Source organism: Psammomys obesus, unplaced genomic scaffold (assembly GCF_907164565.1).
Source record: "Psammomys obesus unplaced genomic scaffold, mPsaObe1.curated_primary_1811, whole genome shotgun sequence".
In the NCBI taxonomy this organism is placed as follows: Eukaryota; Metazoa; Chordata; class Mammalia; order Rodentia; family Muridae; genus Psammomys; species Psammomys obesus.
In genome coordinates, this window is record NW_026591497.1 from 1,728,529 (window position 1) to 1,755,247 (window position 26,719).

The following is a 26,719-nucleotide window of genomic DNA, read 5'->3' on the forward strand; positions in this document are numbered from 1 at the left end:
CTCCGGAGACTCGCTGCCGCGCGGGCGAGCGGAGGGCGGGCCTTGGCGGAGAGCGGCCAATCCCGGCGTACGGCCGCCGCGCATTGGGGGAGCCGGGAGCGGGCTGAGGAAGCCGCCAATCCGCGGCGCGAGGCGCGCGCGGCCCAATTGCGAGCCGCTGTAGCGGCCGCGTGGGCGGGACCAAGCGCAAGCCTCGCAGAGCTAACGGCCGTCGCCCCGGGAGGGGCTGGGCGCGCTGAGGTCTGCGGCCGCAAGGCACGCCGGGAGAGAGGCGCGCAGGGGCTGCCGGGAGCCCGGGAGCGCGGGAGCGAGGGAGAACGGCCTCTGTGGAGCTCCATAGTGACTTGCGTTTGCTCCGACTCTGGATGGTCCCAGGGACTTAGCTGGAGGATCACCCATCCCAGAACGACAGGAAAGGAGTTTTACTCGCAGCGTCACCATGCCGGGAAGGATAAAAGTCTAATGACTGAAAGTATGTTCGCTGTGCTTACAGCGTCCTCCGTGTCAAAAACGGAAGGGAAACACAGGCCACTTTGAGGATTCCGTTAAGGACGGTCCTAATTGTAGCCGGGCGCACGCCTGTAATCCCAGCACTCAGGGAGGCAGAGTCAGGAGTAATTTTTGTGAGTTCGAGACCAGCCTGGTCTACAAGCGAGTCCCAACAGGGAAACCTCGTCTCGAAAAAACAAAAGGTCATAATCCTTTTGGTTTGGCAAGGACCTTAGACCAGCCTCGCAGAGCTGTGTCATTCATTGCCAAAGACCATTAAGGGACTTGAGCTGTTTATCAAGTCTGTTCTAACACCCAAGGAAGAAGTATGTAGTGGAGTTAGCCAGGTCTGTCCCTGAGCCCTCCAAATCCCTACTGTCAAGCCATTGCTATGGGTCAGGGACTAAGGTGGGGCCAAGTTATATTAATACTATCCAGAACCTCGAAACGAGTGTAAATGAAGAAAAGGACAGTACGATTCCGCTTTCGGTTCTCATTTCAGTCAATAAATGTAAGAACAGTGATAGAAGATTGCCTTTTGTTGACCAAACACTTCAGTAATTGCTTTTGGACATGAAAAATTACGGGTGCTTAAAAACACTCTCCCCTCCACTCGCCAGGCGCCCCATTTGAAGACCAAGCAAGCTTCCTGTCTGCTACATGTGTGCAGGGAGGCCTAGGTCCAGATCATGCATGCTCCTTGGCTGATGTCTCAGTTTCTGAAACACCCCTTGTGACTGAGCTAGTTGTCTCTGTTGGTCTTATGAGGTTCCTGTCCCTTTCAGGTCCTTCCATCTTTCCCCCAACACTTCCACAGGACCCCCAAATTTCCGCCCCATGCGTGGCTGCAAGTCGCAACATTGTGTCGATCTGCTGTTGGCTGGAGTCTCCCAGACGGCAGCCAAGTTAGGCTCCCATCTGAACGCATAGCAGAGTATCATTATTTGTGTAAGGGGCTGACTCTACTGAAGGGTGGGTCTCAGGTTGGACCAATTATTGTTTAGATTTGCCCTCTATCTTTGCTCCCTCATTATCCCTACATTTACCTACACTCCACTGCCGGGTGGAGGGGGTCGCTGTTTCTAACATGGACTTTATTGCCTGCTTTTGGCTCACTTGCCCAAGGCAGGGCTGCTTTTCCTGGCCTCAAGAGATGAAGATTTGCACAGTCCCGATGTGGGTTGATGTGCTGGGGAAGGTTAATATGGGGGGGAGTCCCCTTTTCTGGGGAAAAAGGGAGAGGGGAAGGGAAGAAGAGAAGTAGGGAGGATAGGAGGAGGGGTGTGGAGAGCTGCTTGTTTGTCAAGCTACTTTGTTATTTATTGAAAAACATGTTTTCAGGCTAGAGAGATGGCTCAGAGGTTAAGAGCACTGACTGTTCTTCCAAAGGTCCTGATTCAATTTCCAGCAACCACATGGTGGCTTATAACCATCTATAATGAGATCTGGTGCCCCCCTTCTGGCCTGTAGGCACATATGCAGACAGTATACTGTATAAATAATAAATAAATAAATCTTAAAAGAATTTTTTTTCACCCTGGCCTTCACCTTGAGACAGAGAAAAAAGGAAGTTTTTCCAAGTTCCTTAAAACTTGCTCCATGTTCCTTAAAACTTGTTTGTGTGACCCTGGACCATATCTACTATAAGGAAGTAGTTTTAGAAAACAAGTCTGGCAGTTCCACGAACTTCTTTTTGTATTGATGTGACTTGTTTTTTGTTTTACCTATAAAAAAGGAATTGTGGAATAAACCCACGCTGCAGTCTTACTGACAGCCCTCTCGAGCCGACCCCCTGTGTAGTGTGACTTGCTTTAATTATTTTAATCCTCACTCCCCACTCAGGAACTGTTTGACTCTGCCAGTGGGCTCTGGCAGAGGGGAAGGGAGCACCTTCAAAATGAAAAGTAAATAAACTAATATAAAATTAAAAGAAAAAAAAAGAAACAGGGCTAAAAAGTGACAAGTTGGAACTCAAGGTCTCACTCACACTTGAGTTATGCTAAAAGCACAACACCTTACTGTTTGGGAGACTGTAAGTGTATTTTAGCACAGTAGGAAAGTTTCTTCCCAAAATTCTTAGTAATTGCAAATGACAAACAGTAGTTTTACCTAGGGAAAAAAAAAAAAAAACCAAAAAAACATGAAAGGCCACCAGGAGCTTGGAGAGATGGCTCAGAGTTAAGAGCACTGTCTGCTCTTTCAGAGGTCCTGAGTTTGATTCCCAGCAACCACATGGTGGCTCCCAACCATCTATACTGGGATCTAATGCCCTCTTCTGGCATGCAGGTGTACTTGCAGATAGAGCAAGTATACATAAATAAACATTTTTAAAGCTCATATACATAAATAAACATTTTTAAAGCTACTAGCTGTAGGAGACACATAGTAGTCCCTTGTACTCATAGATAAGCACCAAGGGATCCTGGGATGTTAGCATACTGTGTTTTTCCTTCAAGGGAAAAAAATGCTAGGAGAGGAAAAGGAGAATGAATGGCGGAAATGCATATTTTTATAGGAATCAGAATATGGGGGGAGGGGTGAAGCCATGGACTAGAGAGATTTCGGTTAAGGGGTAGGGTAAAAAGAGCCAAAAGGAGCTACAGATAGTGAGCAATCCTGGAGGCCTGTGAATGCTTTCGTATGTTAGTCAGCCATTTGTCCTGAGTTTCTGTTGGACCTGACAACCACCAGAGTCCCATTTCTTCAAACCTTTAGGAAAAAACCCAATGCACGACAGGAGGAACTAACCTGGGAGTGAATGCTGAATGTGCCAATCTGAAATGAGCACCTAAATCTGATGGTGACTCAGATCCCCAGCTAGCATAAAGAAGCTTTAGATTTCAGGGGTGGGAAATGGGTCCAAGGAAGGAGGAAATGTTTGAGAAAAAGCTACCGTTTGGTACTCCAGTCGGTCTTACTGTTTCTTGGTTTTAGATTTATGTGTATGAGTGTTTGCCTACAAATAGGTATGTGTACCACATATGTGCTGGATACCCACAGAGGTATGAAGAGGGTGTTGAATCCCCTGGAACTGGGGTTACAGGGGTTGCAAACCACCATGTGGGCACCGGGATCAGAACTGGCCGTCTCTAAGAACAACATGAGCTAAGCCCCCAAAGCTGGTTTTATGTTTGACAATTAAGATGGTGCAAAGAAAGCATTTGTGAATATGAAGAAACCTAACTAAAGATATCTTGGCTTTTTATTTCCCTCAGTGAAGATCATTTGATATTCCTGATTTTTTTTCTGCATGTTAATCTAGAATCCAAACACTAGCACTAGAAATAATAAGTGAGCAGTCAGCTTTAGGTGGAATATAAATGCACTTATGAGAAGGAATAAGACAGACATGATGGAACACATCTTTAATCCCAGCACCCCAGAGACAGAGGTGGGCAGATCTCTGTGAGTCCAAGGCCAGCCAAGGCTACAAAGTAAGACCCTTTATCAAAAAACAAAATGATAATAAATTAAATAAATAAAAAGGAGAGAGAGAAAAATGAGCCAGATGGTGGTGACACACATCTTTTTATCCTAGCACTGAGGAGGCAGAGGCAGGCGGATCTCAGGGAATTAAAGGCCAGCCTGGTCTACAGAGTGCGTTCTTAGACAGCCAGAGCTACAAAGAGAAATTCTGTCTGGAAAAACAAACAAAAGCTTAGGATGCATCTGAAAACAGAAAGAACAGGATCTTTTTAGTGTGCATTGTTTTGCCTGTGTGTGTGTGTGTGTGTGTACCAGATCCCCTTGAACTAGAGTTACAGATGTGAACTGCTATGCAGGTGCTGGGAACTGAACCTGGGTCCTCTGGAAGAGCAGCTAGTTGGTGCTTTCAACTACCTATCTATTTCTCCAGCCTTTTAAGTTTTTAAGGTGTTTTTTTTGTTGTTGTTGTTGTTTTGTTTTTGTTTCAGCATTTCACCTACATGTATCTACGAGCACCAGGTGCTTGCCTAGTACCTGTGAGGATGAGTAGAATGCAGTGATTTCCTGAAACTGGAGTTACGGCAGTGAGTAAACCACCATATAGGTGCTGGAGACCAAACCTGGATCCTCTGCAAAAGCAACAAATGTTCTTAATTGCTGAGCCATCTCTCTCTGGTTCATTGTGTTTTTATTTTTTCATTTTTTATTGTTATGCATATGGATGTTTTGCTTGTGTGTATGTCTATGTACTATGTGCATGCCTGGTGCCTATGGAGGCCAGAAGAGGGTGTTGGAACCATTTATAATTGGAGTTGTAGACGGCTGTGAGCCACCGTGTAGATGTTGGGAATTGAACCCAGGTCCCCTGGAAGAGTAGTTAGTTCTCTTAGCTGCTGAGCCATCTCTCCAGTGCCGCTGCCTGACACAATGCTATTTTAAAAATAAATAAATGTTCTGGCTGGAGCTTACCATCATTGGTCCTGGGACTCATGTACAGCATGCACTGCTGGATAAGTCTTCTGTAGGACCTCCAGAAAAAGTAACTATTTAATAGCTTTCCCAGTTCTTCAGGGGACTACAAGACTACAGTTACAGGGCTGGAGAAATGGCTTAGAGGTTAAGAGCACTGGCTTCTCTTCCAAAGGTCCAGAGTTCTATTCCCAGCAACCACATGGTGGCTTACAACCATCTATAGGGAGATCTGGCTCACCTCTTCTGGTGAGCAGGCACACATGCAGGCAGAATGCTGTATAAATAATAAATAAATAAATCTTAAAAAAAAAAAAAGACTACAGTTACAGGGCCAACATATGTGTATTTTCTTTCCTGCTTTTTCCTACGAAGATAGAAAATTGCCCAAGGCCATTTGCTATCTTAGCCAGCTCTTATTAAAATGTAACATTCTGAAAAGGGCTTTTTTTTTTTTTTTTACATTTATTTTTGTATGCTTCTGTATATTTTCGGGTGCCTGTGTCCCTTGGCATACATGTGGAGGCCAGAAGACAATTTTGTGGAATCCGTTCCCTGTTTCTGCCATGTGGGTTCTGGAATTCATCTCAAGTAGTTACCCTTGGCAGCAGGTGCCCTTACCTGCTGAACCATCTAGTCAGCCCAAAAAAAGTCTTGTCGTCGTTGTGGCTAGTGGTTGTGGCGGTGGTGGTGTGTGAGTAATCCAAGTCAGAAGACAACTTTATCGAGTTGGTTCTCTTTTCCACCATGTGGGTCCCAGAGCCTGACTTAGGTGATCAGGCAACAGGCACCTTGCCCATTATGTTGGTGGTTAAGCTTACATTTAAAAGTTTTCAATCTCTGTGCTTAAGGGAACTGAAGAACAAAACTGGGCCTCCAAATGTTAAAGGCTGCTAGGGATTTTTGTTTGTTTGTTTGTTTTCTGCCATTCCAGCTTCTGTAAACAAGCTGTTTGCAAGCAGAGAAGTCCCTTTGTGTTTTTTTGCCTTTATAAGTCCCTGACTGAGGTGGCTGTGTGCTGCATTCAGGAGTCCTGAGTCCTGAGTATAGTAGACCTAGTGCCAGTATCTGAATAAAAGCTTCTTTGTTAAAATTTATTAATTGTCAAACTGGTGAATCTCTAAATCTCTAAATGATCCCATAAAAACCAAGCCATCTCAGGGATTCCCCCTAAACCCCAAAGATGAAACCTTAAAAAAAAAAAAATCCAAGCAGCAGCCAGGCATGGTGGTGCACACTTACCCAACATTTTAGAAGGCAGAAACAGGTGGGCCTCTATAAGTTCCAGGCCAGCCAGGTTGAATAATGAGACCCCACCTTAAAAACAAAAAACAATCCCAGCAGATGTCAAGTCTGCCTACATCAGCCTTGTAGTTTAACACTGTTTAGAGGTCATTTGAAAGTGTTACCTGTCATAAATATAATTTGGATTCTACTCTAAGTTGATACATCTGTTTGTATGTTGCTTTGTCTCATGATTTTTGTTTTTCTTTTATCGAGGTGACACCATATGGCTTTGGCTGCTGATATTACAGAAAGACTTTCCATTGGTAAAACAAGATTCTGTACTAAAGTAAAGGATTTTTCCAAAACAGGAAATGAAAGGTGAAGACAAGGAGCATTATACCACAGAACTGCATTCCTAGTCAGAGGGTTCAGGGTTTTGTTTTTTGGGTGTTTTGTTTTGGTCTTTTTGCTTTTGAGACAGGGTCTTTCTGTGTAGCTTTGGTTGTCCTGGAACTTGCTATGTAGACCAGGCTGGCCTCGAACTCAAGACATTCTAATGTTTCTGCCTTCTGAGTGCTGTTGTTAAAGACCTGTGCTGCCACCACATCAGGCCAACCCTCTGTCTCTCTGTCTCTGTGTGTGTGTTTGTGTGTGTGATCTCTGTGACTGCAAGGTATGTGTGCCACTCATGCATAGGACAGGAAACAACTTAGCTGATTCTCTCCTGTGGATTTCAGGGACTGAACTAGAGTTGTCAACAAGGACTTCTACCCCCTGAGCCTTCTCACTTATACAGAGATTTCAACTTTAAGCAGGTGTCTGCCCAAGACATGATTAGTAAAAGGGGGCTTTGCTTAGCTTGCATGCATGGGGACCTGAGCTTAGTTCTCAGAACCCTTGTGGGGAAAAAAAAAAAAAAAAAAAAACTGGATGGAGAGTGGCATGTGTTTGTAATTCCAGTCCTCAGGCAGAGGGCTGAATCCCTGGAGTTTCACTGGCCAGCAAACCTAGCTTACTTGTCAATTTCCAGGCCAGTGGGGGAAGAGGGCATTTGGAGAATGCCTGACTTCTGTATGCATATACACACTAGCATCAAAGATAGCAGTGCAGGGAGAGAGGAAGGGTACGGTTTGGGTACCTGAGGGAAGAGTGCTTCGGGCAGGGACAGTGGATATAAAAGTCCCAGTTCATGAACTATGTCTGTGAGCAGTGGGAGGAACCTGGGGCCTGAGCTGAAGGCAGGGTGCTGGGCACGTGAGACCTGCATGGACAGGTGAGGCTTGCAGCCTTGGGTACCCTTGGAGGCACTGCCTTGCCTCTCTCCTGGCTTCATGTCCCTGCTTCCTCACCTGTGTGGCAACCAAGGAACCATAAAGCGCTTTCCAAGCCAAGTTCTTTACAGACAAAGCTGTTTGCTCTCACAGCAAACACAGTGGTAATGAATACCTTATTCAGAAGAATATTTATTCAAGGTTTGGTTTTGAGTAGGGTTTTCGTTTTATGAGACAGGATCTCACTAAGTAGTCCAGGCTGATCTCCATTTTTTTTTTTTTTTTTTTTTTTTTGGTTTTTCGAGACAGGGTTTCAATGTGTAGCCTTGGATGTCCTGGAACTTATTCTATAGACAAGGCTGGACTCAAACTCTGCTTTCCCAGTGATGGGATTAAAGATGTGTATCCTCCCTGCCTCAGTCTCTGGAGTGCTGGGATCACAGGCATACATCACTACATTCAGCTTGTTTATTTGGGGCGATGGCTGAGGACTGAATTTGGAGTGTCAGGGCTGCTAGACAAGCACTGAGCTAGATGCCCATTGGTATTGCAGACACTTCTTTTAGAGCTTTGGAGGCTGGTTGTCTGGATGGAGGTGGCAGCAAGGCTGTGCTCCCTGTGCAAGTTCCAGGTGCAACTTTCCTGGTGCAGAACTCCAGCATGTATGCACTGTGCATGTGTCTGTATTGCTATCCCTTTTATATAAGTCACAGCTGAACAGTGGTGGCACACGCCTTTAATCTCAGCACTCAGGAGGCAGAGGCAGGCAGATCTCTGAGTTCAAAGCCAGCCTGGTCTACACAGTGAGTTCCAGGACAACCAGGGCTACACAAAGAAATCTGGTCTGAAAAAGAAAAAAAAAAAAGTCACACTCCCTTGGGATGTGGAAGAACAACTCCATGTTATTGTCATTGCCTCTGCAAAGACAGTCTCCAGAAAGTCTCTGAGAGACTGGGATAAGGATTTCCTTTTAGGGAAAATGTAACTTAGACCATAATACAAGCTATATTTTGGGGCAACTCCTTCCACAGGAGGCCACTGAGAAGCCCCAGGCAGACTTGGTCAGAGGGCTCTATGATCAGGATTTGGAAGGCTTTCACCGGCTACCCAGTAGCACAGAGGTAGACTAGACATCCGAGGGGTTCTCCTGAAAGTGGACACTATTATAGAACAAGAGTGCAGGAGCTACAACCTGAGGGGGTTGAGCCAGTGTGACACTCAGGACCTGCTTCTTTTTAGGCCGGGGTGACGTGCTTTGTTACCCACTTCAACCTTAGTTTGAACCCTAGTATTTCTCTTGGACCCAGAGAAGGGTGGCAGAGACAGGAATGGTAAAGACAGGCTCGTGTTCTTCTCTAGAGGAACCAGCAACTCATCACATTCAGCCTAGGACGCTCCGTTCACGTCCACCCTGGGCTCACTACTCTGAAATGCCACAAAGGTGGCTGCGAGCTACAAGGGAGCCTGAGCTATGGGGCTTCTAGCTGGCAGGGTGGAGGAGCATGGTTCCCAAGGCCCAGGGCTAAGAACACCCGCCCCACACTCACCCATCCCCACCATTCTCTAGCTATCTCTTCTTGTGGGGACTCCTTATAAACCAAAAAGGATCATAGGGACTCTATCTGGTGAATCCCTGGTGGCATCTCACCCTGTAGTCACAAATACATTCTCTTACACCCTGGCTACCCTAAGGACAGACGGGCATACAGATAGACCTGCAAGTGTCCATCAGTGCTCCAGAAGGTATGTAAAAAAGAAAGATCCTCCAGTGGGCATCTGACCCACCATGACAGTTCCAGTTCTGACTGTTGCCACCAAACAAAGGAAGAACTCTGAAACAGCCTTACTCATCACAGCCTCCAAGTTTTATTATCAACAGTGGACATTCATGTTCACATTCCTATGGAGTCCGGCTTGTGATGAGGGCGATGGCAGGGGCTGGCTGAGCCACTTATTGAGACAGTCCTGCTCAGAACCCACAATGCCTGCTGGGCAAGCAGGAGTTCAAGAGATCCCAGGATCCACACAACAGGACTGACCAATGCACACAGGGTTCTCATTCATGCAGAACCAGTGAACACACATGGGATCCCCTAACACATACAGAACTACAAGATCTCCAATGAGACTTCATTTCTATCAGAGTGGGCTTCTCTTGTGCCTGATTCACTCAGTTTCTAACACGGCCAGTGCTCCTGCAGGGGGATGTCTGACTATGAAGAACTGAGACACAGTTGTGCTCTGCAGTCAGGAGAGGAAAGGCCAGTTTCTATAAAAAGCCTACTTTTGTTACCAGTCCAGGGAGGAGACCCACTGGCCAAAGATGAGAAGTGAGAGGCACAACTCTGCTAGTCAGTCAGACACACGTGTGTGTACATGGCAGCAGTGGCCATGCATTCACCTAGGCCTCAGATCTAGTGTTCAACTTAGTCATTCTTCACTGGCACAAAGACAAACCCTGAGCTGAGTATGGGTAACACACAGATCAGAAGGTCCTGGTCCTAGGGATACTGGCGGAGTCCCAGACGTGCAAGTGTGGCCATAGAAGGTTCCAGTCTATGCCTGGCCCTTGAGGCACAGCATCCTAGGAATCTAGCAGAGTTAGCAGTGGCTAACTCTGTAGAGTGAACTCATAGGTGTTGGTCTCCCAGCGGGAGGTATCTTTGTCCAGCATGCTTCGTTCTGTGAAGGTCACGTGGCCATCTGCATCCACAAGGATGATGGTGTTGGTTCTGAAAGAAAGCATCCTTTAGTCCCAGCCCCACCTTTCAGAGCCACAGCTGGGACCAGGCTTGAGGCCCGGAGGCATAACCATCACAGCCAGGGCCTGAGCTAGCTACTCAGATCTGCCTTCAGGTGGGTTACTAAAATAATAGCCTCAACTTTGAGGACATGAGGGAGCTCACCAGAGGCATTTGGGCTCTCTGGCCAGCCTCGCACTCAGTGAGTCCTGTTACCATTGCTTAAAACAACCCAGCTTGGTCTGACCTTTTTCTATAGCAAGAACCAATTCACAGGCCAGGTGGTGGAAGCACCCAGCTTTAACCCCAGCACTCAGGAAGCAGAGGCAAGTGAATCTCTAAGTTGGAAGCCAGCTTGGTCTACAGATCAAGCAGGACTGCCAGGGCTACACAGAGAAACCCTGTCTCAAACAAAAACAAACAAACAAACAAAAAAAAAATATATATATATACCACCACATTCCTCACAGGGTGGCCCCAGCACTGACCCACTGGCAGTAAACCAGGCCCCCAGACACCTGGCCATGTTTTGCACTCAAGAACAAGAAGTTAAGTTCTAACTACTTGGGCACATGATCTGCTTAGCTAGAAAACTCGTTTCTTATCTTCTTCCTCCACTGGCCCAGGCTAAGTCAGCTGGCTAATTTTCTTTCTTTTTTTTCTAGCCCACCCTATGGTAGGTTCTCATGTGTGAGCTCCTGCCTTTCAGAAGGGTGGGCACACATAGGAAAGACCAGCTGATAGCTGCCATCCAGCATGTAAATCACAGGCTTTAGAGAATCTGTACCAGAGCATAACCAACACTTGACAGTAGGAACATTCCAAATGTCATCTCTGGCTTCTTTCTTTCTTTCCTTTCTTTCTTTCCTTTCTTTCTTTCTTCTTTCTTTTCTTTCTTTCTTCTTTCTTTCTTTCTTTCTTTCTTTCTTTCTTTCTTTCTTTCTTTCTTTCTTTCTTTCTCTTCCTTCCTTCCTTCCTTTGGTTTTATTTGAGACAGGGTTTCTCTGTGTAGCCGTGGCTGTTCTGGGCTTGCTTTGTAGACCAGGCTGGCCTCCAACTCACAGAGATCCGCCTGCCTCTGCCAACTGAGTGCTAGGATTACAGACGTGTACCACTGTGCCTAGCTCATCTTTAAACAGGCAAGGCAGCCAGGAGCCCCACCTAGGACACAGTGGCATTTCAGGAGTTCTGACCACTTGGTCCTGTGTATGCATGGACACATTACCTATGGAATCTACTCAACCTGCAGATAAATCTAAAGACAGATTCTGGAATACACTGAGTCAGGGGAGGTACCTAGTCATGGTCAGGGACACCCAAAGTGAATGTGCCCAGTAGTTCCAACTCCGATCACCTGGTGCCATAGGTGGCGCAGCGGACACACACAGCTGCATACTTGCTCAGTATTGGCTGTACATACTCCCGGCCCTGGTCCTCAATGGCTGGGTCTGGCAGCTGTCTAGAAGGATAGAAGGTCAGAGAAGCTGTTAGTTCCTTATTGCCTGTACACAGGGAACCCCATTCGTAATGCTAGCAGCCTGAGATTCCCAAGGAGGCTTACTTATAAGTGTTCTACTTGGCTCCTTCTACTTTGTCATCCTTCCACTCCATCACTTATGACACCATCACTAAGCCTAGGCATCCAAATGGCATATGCACTCTCTATTGTCTTAGTGGTACCCTGTGGGCATCAGTTCATATACGAGAGCCCCTTTAAACCCTGAGACTCACCAACCAGCACAACTTGTACCATGACTAGGGTTATCAGTAAGAACATCCAGAGCTGCAATTGGCCTGTCCAAGTGACTGAGGACCATCACTTGCTGAGCAAAGCCCAGCACAACACCCCCAAGAGAGCAGCTGATGCTAAGGCTGGAGAATGATGCTATGGCTCAAGGCCAACAGAAAAGAGAGACTAGGCAGGGGTCAGGGCAACTCACCCTGTGAAGGATGACAGAATGGGGTGGGGAAGAGGCTGCTCTAAGAGACTGCAAGGTGAGAAATGTGGAAGGATACTAGGTCATCTGTGCAGAAAGTGGCCAAGCTTAGATGAGAATGGGAAGATGCATGGGATCATGAAAGAATATATGCCAGCATGGTGGACACCAGGATTCTTGGCTGGGATGGCTGAAGCCAAGGGCCCAGAGTCTAAGTGTACCCCATGAAGAGGTCCATGGGCATGGAGGAAGGTGTGTATGTATGTGGGAGGGTCTGTTCCTTCCAGGGACGGGTGTATCTATGCCTAATGCTTAGCTCCAAGGTTTCTGGAGATAGGGGATAGCAAACAATGTCAAACCCTAGGCCTGCTCTCATTGGCTTCTGTATTTTTCTGGCTCTTCTCCCTAAGATTTGTTGAACAGCTAGAACCTTCTAGAATATCACACTAGCTCTCCTTGTAGGAGGCCAGACTTCAGAAAACACCAAGTTTCTCAGAGCATAGAGCACTGTCTGCACTACCTCTCATTTTCCAGGGCCCTACTGGAAACCCTGACTGCATCCCCAAGAGGAATAAGCCTGAGTCTTAAGGAGACAGAGGAATATGTCAGGCAGGCTCTCCTGTAGCTGGGAGCCAACCTGCTCATCTTCGCAAACCTTAAATGTAGTAGAGCCTGCCTTCCTCCCTGCACTAGACCTGTGTGGCTGCCCCACTGGACGCGTTCACTTACGCCTCCTCATTGTTGAGTACATCTAGGAGATGGGTGACGAGGGTGTCCTTAGGGAGTGCCTCGCTCTGTTCCACCACTTCCATGAAGAGTTGCTTGCCAAAGCACAGCTTCTTCCAGGGCGTCTCCAACAGGGCATTGCTTAGCCCATAGGTTCCTGTAGGAAGAAGGTCAGCCTGGCCATGCAGAGGCCCCAGGTAGCTGGGGCAGATGGCTTCCAGCCAAGCATCCAAACAAGACACCAGGGGAAGCCTAATCTGATGTGGGTCCAGCTGAATCCCTGGAACACCACTCTGGCTCTGCTGGAGCCCCCAAGGCCAAGCTGTCAGTCCAAATGTCACTGTTTTCTTTCTTGTTGAAGTAGTGTGGAAGATCATTCTGTAATGGAGCTGGGCCATTCACAAAGAATGGAATTGGACCTGATCTCACACCCAGTACAAAAATTAAGGCCAGCAAGATGGCTCAGTGGGTAAAGGCGCCTGCCACCAAGCCTGATGACCTGAGTTTGTCAAGCTCTGTGTCTACATGGTGGAAGGAGAGAACTGACACCTGCAAGTTGTCCTCTGACCTCTACATGCAAGCTGAGTCATGAGCATGCAGGCACACATATACACATATGCACAATGTTTGAGGCAAGTTTGTTTACATGAAACGCTGTCTCCTAAAACCAAACCAAAACAAAAAGGAACAGCTTTAGGATCAAGTGTGGCGGCATGTATCTACAGTCCCAGATTCTCAGGAGGCTGAGGTAGGATTGTGGCAGGTTTGAGGCTAGCCTACATAGCAAGATTCAGGTCAGGTCAGCCTGGGCTAGAGTGAGAGTGTGTCCCAAAGCTCAGGCAGCACGCATGCACACACACACACACACACACACACACACACACACACACCAGAGAGAGTAAACACATTTTTAAAAGAAAAAGCTTCATAACCTTATATCAAGCAATGATTTATTAGGTAAGTCAACAAAAGCATAGCAACGAGATAAATGGGACCTCATGTAAATTTAAAGTTATGCATTTTAAAAAAAGTGTCAGAGAAGTTAAATAAAACACAAAATGTGGGAAAGGAGTTTTGAAAGTTAGATATCTCATGATATTTGTAGATTAAAGAAAGAACTTCTGCAAGACAAAAAAACCAAAATTTTCAAATGGTCAGACCACACCTGTAATTCAGCACTCAGAAGGTGGCAGTATATATCCTTGGATATACACTGAGTTTGAGTCTGGCTAGCCTGGATACATAAGCCCCCTGCCCACCCCACTCCCCCAAAAAAAAGAAAGGGGTGGGGGTAATGATGTCAAAGGTAAAGAGCTTTGCCTAGTATGCCAGAGGCGTTGGGTCTGATTTACCAGCACCTCAGGCTGGGCATGGGGAGACAGGCTGGGGTGTGTCTCAGTGCCACAGTATGTGCTCAGCATGTTTCAGGGCCTGGGTTCCATCTCTAGAACCCTCTCCTTCTAAAGACAGAGAACACTAACTCCTGGTGAGACCTTGGAAAAGAGGAACCTTTATAAACCACTGGCAGAAACGTAAAATGGTGCAGGTGCTTTGGCAAACCAGTGGAAGTTCCTCAAAAGGCTTAAGTGGAAGGAGATGTTCTGGGCCAGTGAGACGGCTCAGGGAAAAAGGCACTTAAAAACATCAAGATAAGTGAGCCAAATTAGAAGTCAGCTTCCTTCACTACATGGCTGGTTCATCTGAACAAAATGTCCAGAATGTATAATCCTGAGAGACAGTGGATAAGCAGGAGCAAGGGCAGATGATTCTGGGTTTTAGTTGTTGGTGTTTTGTTTTGTTTTGTTCTTGGTGGGTGACAAATTCTGAAATTACCTGGAGCTCCCTACATTAACCAGGCTGGCCTTAAACTCACAGAAATCACCTGCCTCTGCCTCCTGAATGCTGAGATTAAAGGTGTGCACACCAAGCCCAAGTCACCATTTGTTTTTTTATTTCATTGATTTTTTTGGTTTATTGAGATAGGGTCTTAGTACATAACCTTGGCTGGCCTGAAACTCGCTGTATAAACCAGGTTGGCCTTGAACTCAGAGAATCGCTAGCCTCTGCCTCCTGAGTGCTGAGATTGAAAGGTATGCACCACTACATCCAGCTTCACATTTGATTGTAAATGGAGCCCAGACTGACCTCAAAGGATAATTCCTCTGCCTCACCCTCCTGACAATTCCTCCTGCCTCACACCCCCAACCTGTATAGAACTAACTTCCTCCCTTCCTTCCTTCCTTCCTTCCTTCCTTCCTTCCTTCCTTCCTTCCTTCCTTCCTTCCTTCCTTCCTTCCTTCCTAAGAAAAGCTTGTCATGGAGCCTTGGCTGGCTTTGAACTTATTCTAGATCAGCTGGACATGAAATTATGATTGATTGTCTTTTTGCCTTTGCCTCACTAGTGCTGGGATTTTAGGCTTGTGCCACCAGAGCTGGCTGTGTGACAGATTTTATGTGCACAGTAATGTGAGAGTCACATTTCAATGGAAGTTTTTTTGTTTTTTTGTTTTTTTTGTTTTTTTTGAGACAGGGGCCCATTCTGTAGTCCAGGGTAGCTTGACATTCACTATGTAGTCATTGCTGGATTTAAACTCAGGACAATTTGCCTGCTTAAAGGCAGGGGGCTGAGTGTTTGCTAAGAGGGTGTTTAGTAGGTGTGACTGCCTCAGTTCAGTTCCCAACACCAGAAAGAAGGGAAGTGGATATAGCTCAAGTAGGGGCAAGCTTGGGACTAAATCATGAGATAGATGGAAAGAAATTCTACTATAAAAGACTGAGCAGAAAATAAGCTCCAATCAGGGAGTCTTCAGCTCTGAGAACAGTAGGCCTCATCCCTTGGCTTCCAACTGCTCTCCCAGATTGAGATTGGGCTCTCCCACTGCTCTCCCACTTGAGATTGGGCTGGTATGAGAAGGGCTCCTGGGATACAAAGCCCCATTCAATGGATCTGCAGACCCCAAGAAGCTGAAACAAAGGGGCTCTGAGAAAAATAGAGAGGCAAGACCTGGCTGAAGATGAACCCAAATGAACCCAAGTCAGGCATCGACTGCTTCTTGGGAGTGCTACTGGGGCTTCTTGGGCCTGTCCTGGGGCTTGCACAGGAAGGACAGGATATACACCACCAAGGGCAGTGAGGGTGCCATGGCTAGGGTGCCCAGAGCTTGCAGAGAGCCCTATGTGAGGAATGTGTAAGAGAGCCAGTAGAATGGACTAGAAACCATGCTTTGGTGTGGGCTACCTATTCTGGGGTTCAAACCCAGTATTAGAAATTCTGGTGTGAAGCAACCCAGGACTATTAGCACTATTACCCCCAATAGCACAGGCAGGATAGAGCTATTCAGCTATCCTGGGGGCTCCCACTTCCCTTGAGCTCCACCTGGTACACATCTTGGGCCTACTACTGATCCCCAGTAGGAGGCAGTGACATGTGCCCTCAACATAACTTAGTGGCCTGTGCCAACTGCCTAGGAAAAACTTCATGACTTGGGGATGCAGAAATTGTAGTATGAAGGAAAACTATCACACAGAGGTGGGATATAGCTGTTGTTGAGGACACTGACTCTTACCCTAGGGGAAGGAATGCTTGATATGGGACCAAAGTCAGTGTCCAAGGCCCACAGACCCAAGATGTCACCAGCAAGGATTACCCTCAGGCTGTGAATGAAGGAGAAAGCAGCTGACCCCAGGTTAGTTCACCCTGTGTTGTGTGGGACCCCATTCATGCTGTTGTCTGGGGGTCCTGCTTAGTCTTGGCACACAGTATTCCCAACACAGGAGGCAGCCCCCACCCTGTCTGTCTGGACACCAAAGCAGGCTCACCTGGTGCCAAGACAATAGGCTCAGGCTCCCCCCGGTTCCCATAGTAGCAAACGACGTCTCCTTTTGCTGTGCTGTGAATGGAAGCCAAAAGCCAGAGAAGGTCAGATAGCAGACACCAGCAGCCCCTAGATAGCAGTTCCCAGCACTGCCTAGTGATCTCATGGCCCTGTCTCTAGCCTGGCCTGGCGACAAAGACAATGGACCATTCAGCCCACTAGGGGCCTGGAAAGCTGGTGCAGAGACACAAGGCCCTGTCCAGCCTTACAGGTACATTCCTGGCTCACTACTGGAGCCAGCAGAATGTGAAATTCCCCATACTTCTCTAAATGTCCCACGGCATGGGCATGCTGTGACAGCTGCACCTCACCTCAGCCCATCTGGAGGGTCACGGCTGCCACCCATATGGTAATCTTTAAGTGCTGTGACACGTAGCCTCAGAATAGGCCCTTGAGCAAAGTAGCAAAGACTATATTCTACTACTTTAACATTTTACAACTATTTACAAGGCTCTACCTGCTGAAAATGCCCCCGCTCCTCCATGCCATAGTGAGCCTTTAAGTTAGACCTCAGAATTGATTCTGAAATACGTTCCAAATGGACATACAAACAGGGGTGGTTACTGAGATGACTCCTCTGGTTCCACACGAGCATCACGCATGACTTGCCCCCAGCCCTAGTCTGGGTTCATATCCCTTTCACATTCTTCCTCACCCCAGCCCTTGCAACTTTCTTAAGATGTTTAGATAATAAATTTTGAAGATTTTGTTGGTTGGAGGTGGGGTGCAGGCTGTTTTGTGTAAGATGTGTGTGCAGGTGTGTAAGGACCCATGGAACCGAGTTCCTATGTGAGGGTCTCTGTCACCATTGCCATGGACCAGACAAAGGAAAGGGCAGCTGTGTCCAGGACAAATCTTTCTCCATTATAGGTCTTGGTTTCTTTTTGTTGTTTTTAAAGATTTGTGTTACTTCTGATTGTGTGTGTATGGGTGCCTATAGAGGCCAGAGACATAGGACCCCCTGAAGCTAGAGTTTCAGGAGCCATTTGACATGGATGCCGAAACTGAACTCCAGTCTTCTTCAAAAGCTGTATGCACTCTTAGCCAATGCACCCTCTGTCCAGCCTCAGTCTCCAGCCTTGGTTGCATGTTTTGAGACAGGGTCTCACTATATAGTCCTAGCTGCTCTGCAACTCTTCATGTAGACCAACTGGCCTTGAACCCATTGAGATCTGCCTGTTTCTGCCTCTCAAGTGCTGGGATTAAAGGTGTGCAATGTCACGCCTAGCTTAAACCTTGGTTTATCAGTACCCAACTGTTGCCCTGCAGCATCAGCTGTGGCATCAGGAGTCTGACTTGTGGGATGGCTCTTTAGCTGTCCTCTGACCCTGCAGGGTCTATAGCAAGGAAGGCTACTCAGATTTCCAGAGGCCCAGCTGCAGGAGCCACTGTGTATCTGCTCAGAGAACAACAGCCTTGTTTCCAGCATTTGACATAGCCACTGAATAACCATTCCTTCATGCACTGTAGCCATGGCTCCAGTCTCCTGGGACTGGATCAAACACACATGGAACTACTACTGAAAATGCACACACAGCTCCATGTTTGAAGAGGAGAGGGAGCATAGGCTTATGGCCTCAGGAGCCCCCGAAGGGAGAAGGGAGGATGGAAGCATGCCCTTCTACTCTGGGCCTTCTTCCTGCGACTACTGCACTTCACTCAGCTTCCAAATTAAGTCAGTGTGCTCACTGTAGTTCAGAAATGACACAGGGCACACCCTACACAATGGATGTTCAAGACATGCTGGGCCTAGGGCTCACCTACGGACCTGCTCCTGCAGAAGGAGGCAGCACAGAACAGGCATCTGGACATAGGCTGACAGCAGCGTACCTCAGGAGGAAGACCCCAGCTAACAGCATTCACTGACATCAGGGAGAAAAGAGAATTAAAGGATATTTAACTCCCTGAAAGGCCAAGCAATCGCCAAGATGAGAACCACCTGGAAGCTCAAGTACCTGGTCAAGACAGACTGATGCCAGCTGTTATGAAGCATCCCAGAGGAGGAGACGGATGCCCAGCTGGAGTCACCCCAAGACAGAGGCTCTTCAATCTGAGCACTGCCAGCTCCCAGTTCTCTCACTGTAGGGAGCCTGCGGCCTTCATGCCATCTCAAGTATCCCTGAGCTTTACTTCCTGTTCTCAGGTAGTGAATCTGAGACAGGCCCAACCATCAGATGCTGGCCAAACACCCATCCAGGGAAGTCCTGGGGAAGGTACCAAGCTGACTGGGGTGGGGCCTGTATAGAGAAGTGCTAAAGCCCGAGTCTCCAAGGCAAACCCACCTCAGGTCAGCTGCTATGAGGTTGAAGCCATTGTACAGGTGGCCCTCTGTAGAGACCTTCTTCAGGTAGGACAGGCTGTCCATGTCACTGGTCAGAAAGTGAGACACCAGTTCACCTGCGGGCAGGGAAAACATCAACAGCCAAGGCAGCAGACATGAATTGCTGCCCCGGGAAAGACTGAGATAGGGTCTCCGGGGAGGACGTAGGAAGAGGGGTTCCACTGAGACTCCAGCACCTGGATTTCTGTGAGTTCAAAGACAGCCTGATCTACAAAGTGAGTCCAAGACAGCCAAGGCTACATAGAGCAACCCTGTCTTGAAAAAAAAAATAATAATAATAATAAAAAAGGAAAGATGAAACTCGGGGCTAGAGAGATGGTTTAGTGCTTAAGAGCACTAGCTGCTTTTCCAGAGGTCCTAAGTTCAACTCACCCACATAGCATCTCACAATCATCTATAATGAGATCCACTGCCCTCTCTTGGCGTGCAGGAATACATGTACTCATAAACATAAATAAATCAATCTCTTTCGAAAATAAAAGAAATGCTGAGCATGGGATGCATGTTTTTTATCCTAGCACTTGGGAGGCAGAGACAGGTGGAGCTCTTTGAATTCAAGGCCAGCTTGGTCTATAAAGTGAGTTCCAGGAAAGCCAAGGCTACATACAGAAAAACCCTGACTAGAAAAACATAAATAAATAAATAAATAGACAAACAAACAAATAAAATAACAATAATAATTAAAAAATAAAAATAAAAGAAATAAATAAAAGATGAAACTCAACGGCCAGGGTCAGGGAGTCATAAGCCTGAAGGACACTGCCTGGTATAATCATATTGGCAACATTTGGCCAGCTCTTCCCTCCAGCTCTTCTTCCTGTCACTGCTGTGACAGGCACATGGAGGATGTGGGGCTCACGAGCAGAAGCCCTAGCAAGGTGCCCTCTTCTTTACTCCTTCCCCACTGTACCAGGACCTGTTCACTTCCATTGCCCTGCCAGTCTTACCTAGCTCCACCCCAATGTGCCTTGCCCTCCCCAGGTCCCACCCGAGCCCACAGACCCCATACCTCTCCCACGGGTGTCTGGCTCTTGCCGGGGCTGCAGGTAGTTGGTGAGCGCCCCCAGCTTCCCACGCGTGCTGATGCCCAGCCATGTTCCTCCTGCCCTGCCTTCCTCCATGTCGAGCCCTATGGCAGACGACAACATTACCACCAGCCAGGTTCCTGTGATGGGCCTCACTGGCACCCTCTTGCCCAGCCCTCATGGGGCATGCCAGGACATACAGCTTCTCATAGGGTCAATGCTGCTGCCACGAGGTCCTACACTAGGTTCTCCAGGCCCAGGGGTGTTTATGTGAGAGAGAGACCCTAGACAACAGGAGGGGTCACAGTCAGACTATTAGGTCGCTGCACTCAGTCTGAGGAGTTATTAAGACATCACAGAAGAAAGTACTTGTTTATAGAGTGTGTATGTGTAATATGAATGTGCTATTTGTACATTGTGTGCTAGTATAGGTGCTTGTGCACAAGTGAGAGCTACAGGAAGAGAACAAGTGTCTTGCTCTATCACTTTCCACCTCATCCCTTATAGCAGCATCTCTCTCTAAATCTAGAACTAGGCCGGGTCAGCATGCATCACTGATCCTGTCTCTGCCCCGACAGCACTGGGCTATAGGTACACACATGGCCATGATGGTGGGTGCTAGGATTTGAACTCAGATCCTTGGTGCTTACCTGCTGAGGCATCTCCCTGACCCTAAAATGTCATTTCTCAGAATCAATATTAACAACAACAACAAAAAAAAGAAATATAAAATGTAAACACAGCAAAGAAAATAAAACTGAAAGGTAGGGAGCAGATTCATAGACATAGAAAGCCCAAATAAACCCGACAACCCACTAGAACTAGCAAACAAATGGGCTCGAGAACTAGAAGACACACACTTACTTAGTGCTGCTCTTTGAGTCAAGATCTAACGTAGCTCAGGCTGCTCTTAAATTTACTACGCACTTAACACTGACCTTGAACACCTGATTCCTCTGCTTCAACCTAAGTGCTGGCATTACTGGTGTGCGCCACCCATGGCTGGTGTATGCAGTGCATGCTAGGCAAGCACTCCACTGAGCCAAACCCTTATCCCTACTTTGTTTTTGTAAGTCTGGAAGGCTGTGACCTGGACCTCAAGGTGATATTCCTGTCTCAGGCTCAAAAGTTTTGCAGTTTTAGTGCTACACCACCACACTTGGCTTAGAAAATGAAATTTAAAATTTGAACTCTTGGGCTCAAAATATCAGGTATGATGAGCGTGCTCAGCTCACAGGACAGTAACAGAGACTGAGGTATTGGCACAGGACCTACACAAATCGGTGTGACACAGCCAGATCAGTGTGACACGAGAGTCCAGAGCAGAGCCACCTATGTATCCTCAACCGATTTCAATAAACAGCACTACAATGACTGGAGGGGGAGATCTCAGCCCTTAGCTCACATCAGGCACAAAAACTGATTTTAGAGCTGGGGAGAGTTAGCTACATGCTTGCCTTGCAAGGATGAGGACCTGTTTGAGTTCCAGAACCCTGTAAGATTTAGGGTGTGGGGGTGCTGGCAGAGAAATGACGATCATGGACACTGATGGGCCAGTCTAAACTAATGAGTGAGCTTCAGGCCAATGAGACTTGTCTGAAAGGAGGTGGCTAGTGTTCCTGAAGCTGTTATTTGGGCCCATGCACACGTATGCACACACATATACATGAACTCACACATACACACAATAAAAATTTGAGACAAAAGTCAGACTGTCAACTAGAGGCTTTTATAGAAAAACGTTATTGCCTGGAGGAGGAACAGGCTTCCTCAAAAAGACAAAGAAGAACAAACCATAAAACTATATTTGTTAAAAGTAGTGTTCTGCTCACCATAAGATACTAAGGAAATTAGTGGACAGCCCATTTATCCAACAAAAGATGCATATCCAGAATGCATAAAGAAACCCTAAAAATCAACAATTGAAAAATGAATGAGCTCTCACTGTCTAGCCAAAGTGAGAGCGCGCGCGCTCGCGCACACACGCACGCACGCACACACAACATTTGGGCGTGCACACGAGAGCCCCACAACACATAAATAAATAAAGTGAAAGCAAAGCTGGGTGTGGTGGCACAAGAAGGTGGCTCTCCAACTTTGAGGTTAGCCAGAGCTACATAGGGAGGTCCTTTCATGAAAGGAAGAAAGGAAAGAAGGAAGGAAGGAAGGAAGGAAGGAGGGAGGGAGGGAGGGAGGGAGGGAGGGAGGAAGGAAGGAAGGAAGGAAGGAAGGAAGGAAGGAAGGAAGGAAGGAAGGAAGGACAAATGGACAAACAAAAACAATAAGGGAACTGGTAAGATAAGAAGTTGTCCTGACCCCCATACAGGAAGGCAACGTGTGCGTGTGAAGGTGGCATGTGCACACACACGCACACATACTCACTCACTCATTAATAAACAGATAAATAAATGAATGTAATTTCAAAAAGATAAAGAGTTTGAGAGACAAGAAACAAATGAGATGAGACCATGAGCCCCGTGATTACAGTCCTCAGGACCTAGCAGACTCTGAGAACAGAACTGGAGGTTCAGGCAGGCTAAGGCCAAAGTTCATGGGACAGTAGAACAAAGGGGCCAGAACTGTTTCCAGAGAGTAAGTTGTGACAGGAGCAAAAGAACCACACAGAAGGACTACAGTGGACAGCACTGACTCAGGACAGGGAGGGCTGCCTGCGCTCAGAAGCTATACTGGAAAACCTATTAACTCTGGGGCTCTGAGTAACTACCCACCAGGAAGGCCACCCATGCCTCAGGAGTCAAAAATACTAAGTTCTAATGGGGCTGGCTCCTCACCTGCCTAACAGGTCTTAAAGCAAATATCAAACTCTCTTAACAACTAGTCTGTATCTAGAAAAGATTTAATGATGATGGCAATATTTTTAGGAACATAAAATGCACCCAATATGAGTCTTTGCTGGGAGTCAAGGGAGAAACAGTGGCTTAGGTGGAAACATGAACACAGATACAAAAACATACGTAGAGAGACACACAAGGAGGATGCCCCAAACCAAGCAATGTGGTCCCTTCTCACTGGCTGACCATTCCTCCAGGACTCCATAGCACATAAGGAAACATGGGCATATTGAGTAGCCAGTTCTGAGAGGTACTTAATTCTGGGGCTGGATGATCCTCAAAGCCACTCATGCCTACCTATGAATTGAGCACTTGTGTGTGGAGGCAGGGCCTGTTTAGAGGATACCGCCTCACCAAACTAGTGGAACACAGTGAAGAGCTGCTGCTCACCAGGTGTGAAGAAACACTTACCACTGAGGATCTCATTGTTGTTTCCCCAGAAGTCTGCCAACTTGGACGGTCTGTGGTAGAATTCATCTCTGTTAGCTGCCAAGATGAGCCTGGGAGAAGAAAGTTCAAGGAACCCATGTGCGGGGGGCTGACCTGCATGTGCTCCGCCATGGAGCTGCAGCTTCTCTTGCTTAGTGTTAAATCTGCAGCAGCGGCAACATAAACCAGATCCTTGCCCACAAGTCCTCTCCATGTGCCACAGGTCCACAGACGCTCTAGCAGCTCCTGAGAACCCACACTCAGAGGCCCTGCTCAGGAGACAGGCAGGTGCTGAGAAAAGATGCAAGTATGAGGGAGGATAGAAAGAAAATTAAGGAGTTGTGGGAATGGAAAGGATTGATGTGTCTCACAAACTCAGAGCTGCAAACTCTAGTATAATTAATATTCACTGTTAAGATTGCCTTCATAGAGCAGGTTCAGCAGTTAAGAGCATGGAATGTTCTTCCAGAGGACTGCAGTTCAATTCCCAGAACCCACATTAGGCAGCTCACAATCACCTGTAACCCCAGCTCACAGATCCCACACATCTGGTATCTGTGGACACCTGTATTTAGGTGCACATAGTCATAAAAACATAAATAATTCAAAATAAAATAAATCTTTTTCGTTTCAGGCCAGCCAGGGCCACACAATAGGACCTCCATCTAAAAAAATAAATAACAAGAATCACACTATCACACTTTACTACCTTACCTGAGCAGAAACCTCTCAGGCTGCTATAAGAGGCGGTGGGAAAGCATGGAGTTGTACCTCTGGTCTCTGCCTGATGGCCACTGACAGGTTTTTGTGGTTCAGCTTGAGGAGACAGACCTACCAGGTCTTGTGGGCTAGCCTCATTCCATGCCACACCCAAAAGGGTCAGACCAATAAGGATTCTTCATGGCATTACCAAGCACACAGGCAACAGGCTAGAGAGTAGGGCAGGTCCTACTGCCTATCTGCTCCGTTCAGGGCAAATGCCCAAGCAGACCATCAAAAAGAGCTTGAGAAGCTGTAATCTCAGCTCTCAGGGAGGCAGAGGCAGGAGGATCTCTGTACGTTCAAGGCCAGCCTGGTCTATAAAGCAAGTCCAGGACAGCCAAGCTACACAGAGAAACCCTGTCTCAAAAAAAGAAAAAAAAAAAAAAAAAAAGGAGCTTGAGAGGACACACTGGACATCCAAAGCCCTTTGGGGTAGGGGGATCCTCTGGGAGACTGTTCCATCTTACTTTCAGAAGAGGAATGGGAACGATCCAGGAACTGGCTCTTGGGTGCTCTGGGTCTCCCATGGAAGCCTCACCACTTCCAGACAGGCCTATTCTCTTGCCCCCAACTCTCACTTCAGCAGAGTCACCTAGGGTAGGGAGAGGTTGTTCACTGTCCTTCCTACAGACACTGGCAGTTGGAACAGTTCTCTGCATCTTCAACAGCCAAGTTCCAACAAGCCCTTGTCTTCCTTTCTCTGTTCTGCCTCTTTATGAGGGTAGAATTGTCCCCTACCTTGGCGGCAACGCTAGCATGCCCATGGCCATATTTTTCATTGAGGCCAGCCTGCAGCGGCCAGGAGAAAGAAACCATAGCCTCCAAGGCATGATCTGCAGTGAGGACACGGGGGGGGGGGGGGGGGGGGCGCTGGGAGCCCCCATTCTCCCAGCTTCTACCTGGTCCTGCGCAAGTTCCTTGCTCAAATAGGGTTTCATCTATTCTTGGACTCCTGATGGCAGAACCAGGCTGGGACCATTGGCCCCAGGAACTGATTCTTACAAAACTTTAGTAAATGAAACATGAAACAAATAAATAAAAAGGGAAAGAAAAAAGCTAACTAAGCAGAATCTTCTATCCTTAGATGTCCAACTACTTCTATTTTAAAAATAGATTTTCTTGAACTTTTTATTATTTTTGTGTATGGGGCTGTATGTTTATACATCACCTACCTGCAGCCCATGGAAGCCAAAGAACTGGATCCCTGGAACTGGTGTTACAGGTGGTTGTAAGCTACCATGCAGGTGCTGGGAATCAAACCTGGGTCCTCTGGAAGAGCAGCTACTGCACTTAACTGCTGAGCCATCTCTCCAGTCCCTCAAATGCCTATTTTTAAGCAAGAAAGGTGTTTGCCCAATTACTCAAGAACACTGACTACTGGGTTACTGTTATCACGGGTTGAACTGTTGATGGCTTGCAGGGGTTTTGTAAATCAGGAATATGCTGGGCAAATGAGCACCCACATCAATCCCGGATGAGAGCAGAAAACAACTCCCTCAGTTAACAGTTGGAGGGACTTCAGCACCATGAAGGTCTGTCTATGCTCTGAGTTCAAGTTCCTAGCACCCGTGTAGATGCTGGGTGTGCATGGTGGCCTGTCTATAATTCCAGTCCTTGGAGAAAGTCTACCCATCCTGGCAAGCTCTGGGTTCAACTGAGAGACTCTGAATAAAGCAGGCAATGATCGAAGCCTTGCAACAGGAACCTCAGGCCCCCACATGCATGTGCACAAATGAATGCACACACGTGCACATGCATACCAAACACACACAAACACCCACACACATGCATGCACACCACATGCTCTTGAAAAGCATTTTTAATTAGAATGCATCATTTTCAGCTTCCCTGGTAGATGGAGGGGAATGCTTGCATTTACATCTATAAAGAATGAAAGTTTCTTCAGATCATGACTCTTTGGGTGACTGGACAGGCTACACTGACTTACTGTGGTTGTTGATCAATCTTGTCAATCTGTTAGGTTGTCTGGAAGAGTATTCCATACAGCCAGAAGAGGTACACACAGTCACCAACTGCAGTGCTTGATATTTATCTGCTTTTGATCTATTCCTTTAGAAGGCATTTTGCTAGGTTGAATCCAATGATTGCTTTGTTGTATTTTATTTTTGCAGTGCTGAGGATTGAAGCCAACTATCTACCACTGAGCTGTATATACCTCAAGCCCCAAGAATTTCAAGCATCTTTTCCAGGACTGTTTTATGATCTAGGAGATTTTAGACCTTAAGGATGTTTATTTTGATCTTTGGAGATTGTGGTTTTGGGGATCATGGCCCAAATCTAAAACACTCCCGCTTGTCCTCCCAGTGAACAAGTCAGGCTACTTGGCTGCAATTGGAGTGACGGGGGGGGGGGGGGGGGGGGGGGGGGTGCTGCAGCCTGCCACTGTTACTGGACATCCCTGGAACTGGAACAGAAGCAGCTACCAAAGTAAACTTTATCCACCCAGTTGGAAAAATATGGCTTGTATTCATTCAGTTGTCCAGGGCTGATTTAGCTTCATCTCCATCCAAAGCACAGATCAGTGTCCTGTAGGCTGGCAGCTGAGTTTCCTCTATAGATATATGACTGTATATATACAGAGATATCCAAGTGTAGGGAAAGTAGATAGATAGATAGATAGATAGATAG

General features: G+C 47.1%; 1 protein-coding gene across 4 annotated transcripts in view; it reads right to left on the minus strand.

The window, feature by feature from the left end:
* Window positions 1–9,225: 9,225 nt before the first annotated feature.
* Window positions 9,226–26,719, minus strand: part of Tango2 (transport and golgi organization 2 homolog) — a 41,012-nt gene continuing 23,518 nt past the window's right edge. For 2 of the 4 annotated variants that reach the window (XM_055610227.1, XM_055610226.1), the window contains exons 3-9: window positions 23,291–23,379; window positions 20,012–20,131; window positions 18,944–19,058; window positions 16,606–16,676; window positions 12,790–12,943; window positions 11,478–11,582; window positions 9,226–10,114 (exon numbers count right to left, since the gene is read on the minus strand). In XM_055610227.1, the coding sequence (XP_055466202.1) occupies window positions 9,994–10,114; window positions 11,478–11,582; window positions 12,790–12,943; window positions 16,606–16,676; window positions 18,944–19,058; window positions 20,012–20,131; window positions 23,291–23,379 (775 nt within the window). In that variant the 3' untranslated portion in view covers window positions 9,226–9,993. Of the gene's footprint in view, window positions 10,115–11,419; window positions 11,583–12,789; window positions 12,944–16,605; window positions 16,677–18,943; window positions 19,059–20,011; window positions 20,132–23,290; window positions 23,380–26,719 lie in introns of those variants that run through there. The other 2 variants (XR_008720533.1, XM_055610228.1) reach the window with 2 other exon arrangements.